The sequence below is a fragment of the Magallana gigas genome, chromosome 1 (genome assembly GCF_963853765.1).
Source record: "Magallana gigas chromosome 1, xbMagGiga1.1, whole genome shotgun sequence".
In the NCBI taxonomy this organism is placed as follows: domain Eukaryota; kingdom Metazoa; phylum Mollusca; class Bivalvia; order Ostreida; family Ostreidae; genus Magallana; species Magallana gigas.
In genome coordinates, this window is record NC_088853.1 from 41819488 (window position 1) to 41827250 (window position 7763).

Sequence of the window (7763 nt, forward strand, 5' to 3'; positions counted from 1 at the left end):
GAGATTTATTTTATTTTATTTCTTTGGTTCACAATATTTACGATAACGATACCCGGTTTTATGACATGAAAGCTTTGATTTAAATCGCGACTTTTTCACTCCTGGTACAGGTCCTTACTAAACACTATAAATAAAACAGTCCATGTTTTCCCTAGTTTATAACTTAATTCGTATTTAATAGCATCGTTAATTATGTTCCGATATTCGGTAGTCAACATGTTTTCAAGTTGTATTAATGCCATAGTGTGTATAATTCGATTAAAATGTAAATATGCAAGGGGCGCAACTCAAGTTGCTCGCTAGATAGCGCCACCACATCACCGAGTTTTCGCAATGAAATCCGCCAAGGGTTTATGGGGAGCAAAGTGGACCGAAAACCCTTGGCTAGCGAAGATGCCAATTATTAGGCTGTGTAAGTCTCGCGCGCCTCCTTTCCAAGAGAGCACTTCCGAGAACCATGGTGTTTTGTTTTGCTTTTGGGTGCAACCACAGGAGTGATCGACATAGTAAGAACGACACACAGTGCCATCTCTTTCGTTTTCCAACCAATGTAAAATTAAGAAAAAAGTGGATAGAGCTCTGCAGGTACGTTTTAGGGGCTTGCTTTTGAAAAACGTTGAAAATTTCATTATATTAAATTTCAAGAAAATTCGAACTGACACTGAAAGTAACGACCTGAAACCATCCTGATGCTTCGAGAGTGCACAGATTTCGTTTACAATTTTATTGTCAATTTAGACGTGCTGACAGAGAATGGAACGAAGGGGACCGCATATGTAGCTGTCATTTCGAAGAAGGCTGCAAGGACAAAGGCCCCAGCATATTTGTTTATTCTAAACCAAAATTTCCAGATATTGCTGACATTCGAAAAAGGTGAATATATTTCTTTATTTCTGCTGAATTATTATGTTTGCAATAAATACTGTTTTAAATAAATTATATATGAATGAAATTCAGAGAAATATAACATATTATATATTATTTTATTTACTATCATGTTTATAGGGGTCTTTGGTCAAAATGAATGTCTATTCATTTAAAACCACAAAATGAAACCATCACATTATTTTGTTATGGGACAAATTTAAACTGAGAAATAACAACAAAATTACAGGAAGAAGTTTGCAGAAATTGAAAAGGTGCCTACAGTGGAGAGTACATGTACAATCGGTACATGTAGGGGTGGTGTCGAGGAGCCAACCTCGGTGCTCTTTACAGCAGAGAGTAGTGCTGCACTTGACCATCCATACTTCCACCCGTGTCCTTCTTTCCAGTGTGCATCCAAAATAAATGAATGTCAGGGTGAGTTTATTTTTAAAAGATACATATAATGATTTCTAAATGCATTGAAGAAAACTTTGCTTTTAATTTACTAATGTCATGTTATACATGTTTATAACACAACTTGTTGGTGATAATTTGATAATCCTTGTACAATCAGAATATTTCTTTATTTCACTCTTTTATTTGTTTTGATAGCTAAGATAAAAGAACTGGAAATAGAGATAAGGACATTAGAAATTGATATTGAGAGGCTGAAGAACTCAAGGCCTGTAATGTCTGTTGATGCCATGAAAAATAACCAAGAAAAGGTAAGAAATACATGAAATGTAATAATCTTTTACATGTTCATGAATTAAAAAAATATTTTCCAGCTTGTTATAATGTATTTTTTTAAAATTTACATTTCAAAAATGATATCTGATTATCATGGTATTAAAAGTGTAACAGGTTGAAATTGAATTTAGGGAATCAAAGGTGTATATATATGTTTACTGTTAATTAAATTAATATATTATTTTATCTTTTTAGATGCTGTTGTACACATCCTTTACATATGACATTTTCAAGATCATTGTTGCCACTTTGCAGAGATTTGAACCGCTGAATTATTATTCAGGATGGAATGTCACAAATATGAGTTTGGAAGATCAAGTTCTCATAACCTTGATGAAACTGCGACTCAATCTACGGGATCTTGACCTAGCAGACAGGTTTTCCACGAGTAGAGCTACAATCTCTAACATAGTCAACACTATTATTTGTGCTTTGCATGAGATTTTTTATAAGGGCATTATGGTTAAAGTAGGCATGCCCAGTCAGTTAAAATGTAAGGGCTCCATGCCAAAATCGTTTGAAGATTTCGGTTCTGCTAGAGCATCAATTGACTGTACAGAAATAACACAGGATGTTCCTTCGGACTTTAATCGACAAAGTGCATCGTATAGCAATTATAAAAGTCGGCATACGGTGAAAGCGCTTACAGCTGTTGCACCCAACGGTTCATGTGTATATGTTTCACCGTTGTATCCCGGATCTGTGTCGGATGCCAACATTGTTAAACATTCACATTTTTTGGAAAACCTTGTACCAGGAGATCTTATCCTAGCTGACAAAGGCTTTAATATCCATGACCAAATGCCATCAGGTGTGCAACTTAATATTCCTCCATTTTTGATAAACAAGACTCGGTTTACAAGTAAAGAAGCCGAACTTTGTTATAAGATTGCTAGAAACCGAATTCATGTTGAGAGAGTGAATGAACGATTCAAGAACTACCAAATTTTGAACCACATACCAGCTAACTACCGTCCACTGTCTACAAAGATAATGCAGCTGTGTGCATGTTTGGTAAACCTTCAAGCACCTTTGCTCAAAGAGATTGCTTAAAACTTTTTGAAAGTTGTTTTCATATTGAAAGAAAAACATTAATTAGGTTTTTCCATGATGATCTCTATGAAAAAATTATTTAATATTTATTTTATGTCAGCAGTTTATTTTTCATTTTGTAAAGGTGTAGCAGTCATGGTTATGACATTTGCTAGCTATGTAAACAGTTTTGATAAGAGATGTATATCACTATGTACTTTGACACATTGTTTAAACAAATGTGCCTAGATTCTTTAATCTATAATATTTAAATATAAAAAAGATCTGTGCCTGCGATTTTCATTTATTTTCTTGAAAATACTGTATACAGAGAAATATTTGCCCCCGTTTAATTACCATATTGTCCGTAGGCGAATTTAAAACTGAAAAATAAAAATAAAACTATTAACACTTATGACAAATCTGCTTTTGGGCAAATTCAAAACTTGGCGAAACCTTTTGCAAGTATCAAAGGTCAATATAACTAGGGGCAAAAATAACCCTGTATACAGTACTTCATACATATGTCTCATACTAACTCGGTTGTGTTTTTAAAGAAAAAAATCAATACAAAAAATAACAAGTACATGTATTATAAGTTTAATTAAATCAGTTTAATATTTGGCATACTTGTTTAAAGAATATTATTAGAGAAACAACATGTAATTTCAGTAATATGATGAAATATTTTGTTCATGATACAAATGTTAAAGGTGAATACGACTCTTACAAGTAAGTTCACCAGAAACAGTCAGCAGATGGGTATCAAACTGTACAATTTATTTCTTGTTGACTTCTGGTATGAACTTTTCAAAATAAAAATTGATGAGTTTCTCTATGTTCGCTGACCAATTTATGTCCTTTACCATGCGAATGATAGCCAGATCTGTCGGTGTCCATACTATTAAATCACAGCATTTCTTCTTGGTGATGTAAAGCTGCCCTTGAATTTGATGGTAATAATCACTGTCTTCTTTTAGGTGCAAATACCCGTCTGCTGTTTCTAAAAAAAAAAAAAAACATTGTTCATACTTGTAGTTATCAAATGTAAAGAGACAAAACATTTTCAAGAAAAGAAGGATGGGTAATACTGAACAAAATGTATCCTCAAACATTTAATCATACCAAGAAAAAATCCAGGGACTGTTTCAACTGCATCTTTTATCTTCATGTCTTTAGCCGAGTAAGGGCACTTTACTTCAATTAGCTCAGCTTCTAGATATTTCGCTGCCTCTGTCTGGAAATGAAGTATTCCTGTATGTCCTGAACAATGGGGTTGATGGGTGACTATACCATCAGGAGAAGCCCCTATAGCGCCGGACTCGTGTAGCCAAACTCCTGCAAAATTTCAAATAAAAGATTATTACATGTATTATAAACACATACCATATTTTTCATAGAAGTTGATATTTTTTCTCTGGAGCAGATCACATGACTTATTGTCCAGAGCATCAATTTCTAAAATTAGTATAAAATTCTTAAGAAATTTATAGACTAAGTATTTTTTTTAAATTTGTATAATTTGACATGTAGTCCACACCAACTTATCATCTAAAAATATTGTATATATTAAATATTCCATAAAAATTACTGCAAGTACATTTGACTGGAAGAACTACTAATACAATGTATAGTAATTTATTAATCTGAGATATTAATCTGAGTCTACCTGTCTCTTCAACAGAAGCCCCTAAGAGTATGTAGCTGTCAATTGCCGCTCTTTCGTTCGTTATCCCCCATGAAATGGCAGGACATCTCTCTAGGTTGTACGCAGAGAGCAGTCTTTTCAACAAAGACTTGCTCATCCTAAAAAAAAAATTCACTTCCAAACTAGCAACATTGAGATGATTTCCAAAGAACCTACATGTAATATTTTTCAACTTACATTGTACATATGACAATATAAAGAGCAGTGTTCAAACTAAAAGTCCAAACTAAAAACAAAGGGAGAAAGTAAACAAAGTCATTAAAGAGTGGACATTCTCTTTTCTGCTGTTTTATAAAATACAAAAAATACCTCTTCCGTCTTGCAGCCTTTAAGACTTGTCCAAAATTGGAGGCTGTTATCCTCAGTTTTCTGACAATGGCCCAAACAGCATTATTTCTCTGCCCCTTAGTTTTTTCAGCTGTCGTATTTATAATGTCCTCCGTGACTTTGAGTTGTGTACGTAGCCAATTGTTCTGGTCTTCAGCATGCAGAAAGCTTTCTGAAAGCAGAAGGTCTTCAACCAATGGCACTGGTGGTTTCTCTACAGGAACTTCTGGAGAGAGGATCCAGTGGAGCGCTTTAAAAAATAATTATATTTATTACAGAAAAACAATAAAATGATTAGTAATGAATACAAAATGCATAAGACTTTTAAAAGAGTCAAGACTATTACTTATAAAAATATTACTTTCTCTAGTACCGGTACTGGTATAAAAGGTAACAGAGGAATGAGTAATGTATAACACTATATAAACAGTATATTACAGTCATGTATGAAAACCAGTCATTCAGTCAATATATTACATGTACATGATATTAAATTAAATAAAATAACTTGAATGCAGGAACATACTGTGGAATGCAGAAAGCTTGAGGCCAATTTTCGTGGGTAGCTAAAAATTTACTTGTTCATTGGGATGTAATTTCATGGGTAACTCTTTATAGTGGAAAGATATCTTTACTTTTTATAATAAAAAGACATATGTTGGCATGTCAATTCGTGGGTCAAGGATACCCACGAAAAACCATTAGTTTTAATGATTCCACAGTAATTTGTAACTAAAAATACACAGTTTGCAAGCCAAAGATTTCCAGAATTTTATTGTACAGTTTAGTATATACATGTATGAATCAAGAGCCAACACATGTGACAATTTTATGTTATTTAGTACTTACTGTTGTTTTTAAATAATATGCATTTCAGTAATTAAGATTATATGAAGTTTCTTTTGACTCAGGAAACAAGGAAATATTTGTGTTCAACAATCAAAATTTAGCAAGGAAAATAAAGATAATTTGAGCTATTTGAGTCAACATTTCTCAGTTAAAGTATGTTTACTAATGAGTAGATTATAGTTTCAATAGGAAATATTTGGCAAACAAGCATGAAAAACACAATGATATAAAAATAATTATTGTGCAGAATTGCAATCTTTACAAAAATGGTCAGTTTCCCCCTTTATTTTCAAAAATTGTTTAACAAACCTGACAAATGACCTATGAATATTATAAGGGGGTGGCTGGTAGGATAAAGAAAGAAGTACATTGTACCATTTAATCAAGTTTTATAAAGACTGCTTATGCCTGCACATAAAAATAAGGAAAAAAAACTATTGTCATGGGACCAGTTCTTGCCAGTGCATTGTTACATCTCGAATTTATACAAAATATGTGATAGTCCTAACTTGTACTTGACGAGAACTGGTCTAATGCCAGAAGTATTTTGGAAGTAATTTTTAACGCAAAACTGAAAAGTGAAAACCCCTTCTTCAACACAACTGTTTACAAAAGTTAACCATAGTTATACCAGTAAATCGCCCTAAATTTCCTAGCATTTGATATAATGCCTCATGGTCGGTGTCGTCAAACGGCCTTGAAAGAGCACTGTCAAGCAGTTTCATATAAATACATTGAAAAATATTGGCAAAATATTTTTTATATTCACTTCAGTACTTGTATACCCAAGTATATTTAAATATTTATACTAATAATCTTTTTTAGTATTTATTAAGAAATTACCTGTATGTTGGATTTGGCGATGGATACATTTCATCAATTGTCTCAATTTTCTTGGGTTGAGACTTTGGGCGCTTTAGCCAACTGCATCTGATGTCAGTCTTGCTGACATTTTTGTAGCTATTGAAAGAAAAAAAAAGAAATGATGTTGTTTTAGAATAGTTTTAAATCAATAAAAACTATTAAGTTTAAGAGAATATTGATTCACAAAGGATTAAATGTTCTTACCCAAAAAGAAGAACAGCAGCAACATGATGGCAGCAGTAGTCTCTCATAACACATTCACACGTCGATCGTTTGACTGTGTCATCATCTAATTCAATCTAAAGTGAACGACAGAAACATAATACATGTAATGAATGTGTATGATTAAGTACAATTACACGTACCGGTAAATATACACTATGTAAACAGTAAACAATTTAATTTTCCGAGTTTCCTCTCACTCACATGGTTTCTCCAGCTGTTCTCCGGTTCATGATGTACAAGTCAAAACAATTGAGAAGATTGTCATAGTTTGTTCCAATATATATATTATAGCCATGTTCGTGCATGTTGATTTATATTATCTGACTTATCATTAAACAACGAATATCAGGATCATATGCCTGACTCTATGTCTGAATGGTGTCAACTTACTGTAACTTTATACGCCACATTCCGCATGCTGGCCTGGACTACACCAGTAATGTACTGATTTTCTTCGTCGAAAACAAACTTCAGGACGTGATCGCTGCTCACAGAGTTTTCCGATCGCCGCTGAAGCTTGACGCGCCCCTCAGTATATGAGGCCCAAAAACGCAACGATATCGCCATGAGTATGGTTCTCGGAAGTGACGTTTTCTTTTAAATCTCGCGCCGTGCGAGATTCACTTACACAGCCTATTATTCCCTAACATTCACTGAAAAGTCAACTGCGGTACCCGCCACAAAACGTATAAACATGTAAGACACTAGATACTATAAAAACTATTCATATTTAGAGCATAAGTTTTAAATATATTTTTAACTATAAATATAATGTGTGGACTAGCACATAAACCATCTTATGGTTTAAGTATCTGATAGTGTGAAGTATTTTGCTTCCTGTCAGTTGTTCACTATATGTTATATATACTCATCTACTTTTTCATACCGGAAGTATACAATGGATTTATGTAGGATATGCATACTTTACCAAAATAGAGCTTGGTGAATGTTCTGTAAAACAATTTTGTTCCCGGTTCTTGCACTATGTACATGTATACGAGGTAGTCTGTCCTCCATGGGTTTCAATTAACTTATATAACTTTCCCCAACTTTATAAACCTTATAATTATATATGTGTTTTGTACCTCTGACCCTATTATATGTATATTTTAATGTTATATTTGTCCTCATGTACCATATG

At 33.3% G+C, this 7763-nt stretch overlaps 2 protein-coding genes across 3 annotated transcripts; one reads left to right on the plus strand and one right to left on the minus strand.

Moving 5' to 3' along the window:
• Window positions 1-401: 401 nt before the first annotated feature.
• On the plus strand, window positions 402-3487 carry LOC105334717 (uncharacterized). The gene is made up of 5 exons (XM_066067421.1): window positions 402-585; window positions 739-873; window positions 1115-1302; window positions 1480-1592; window positions 1813-3487. Exons 1-5 carry the CDS (start codon window positions 458-460, stop codon window positions 2668-2670), a joined length of 1422 nt encoding a protein of 473 aa, XP_065923493.1. The 5' UTR covers window positions 402-457; the 3' UTR covers window positions 2671-3487.
• Window positions 3242-7256, minus strand: LOC117692628 (uncharacterized). Of its 2 annotated transcripts, XM_066067423.1 has the most exons (7): window positions 7013-7256; window positions 6602-6696; window positions 6377-6493; window positions 4667-4934; window positions 4319-4455; window positions 3775-3987; window positions 3242-3652 (listed from the first exon to the last, which is right to left on the minus strand). In XM_066067423.1, exons 3-7 carry the CDS (start codon window positions 6408-6410, stop codon window positions 3429-3431), a joined length of 876 nt encoding a protein of 291 aa, XP_065923495.1. In that variant the 5' UTR covers window positions 6411-6493; window positions 6602-6696; window positions 7013-7256; the 3' UTR covers window positions 3242-3428. The 2 variants fall into 2 exon arrangements, 1 of the variants encoding a protein (XP_065923495.1); XR_010708032.1 differs by lacking the exon at window positions 4319-4455.
• Between the last annotated feature and the right edge of the window lie 507 nt (window positions 7257-7763).

Excerpts from the sequence above, each read along its gene's own strand:
- LOC105334717 (XM_066067421.1), top strand. The coding sequence starts at position 458 with ATGGTGTTTTGTTTTGCTTTTGGGTGCAACCACAGGAGTGATCGACAT. Across the intron at positions 1,303-1,479 it reads CAAAATAAATGAATGTCAGG|CTAAGATAAAAGAACTGGAA; the intron begins GTGAGTTTATTT and ends TTGTTTTGATAG. Across the intron at positions 1,593-1,812 it reads TGAAAAATAACCAAGAAAAG|ATGCTGTTGTACACATCCTT; the intron begins GTAAGAAATACA and ends TTATCTTTTTAG.
- LOC117692628 (XM_066067423.1), bottom strand. The coding sequence starts at position 6,410 with ATGAAATGTATCCATCGCCAAATCCAACATACAG. Across the intron at positions 4,935-6,376 it reads TCGCCAAATCCAACATACAG|CGCTCCACTGGATCCTCTCT; the intron begins GTAATTTCTTAA and ends TATTTTTTAAAG. Across the intron at positions 3,653-3,774 it reads AGTCCCTGGATTTTTTCTTG|AAACAGCAGACGGGTATTTG; the intron begins GTATGATTAAAT and ends TTTTTTTTTTAG.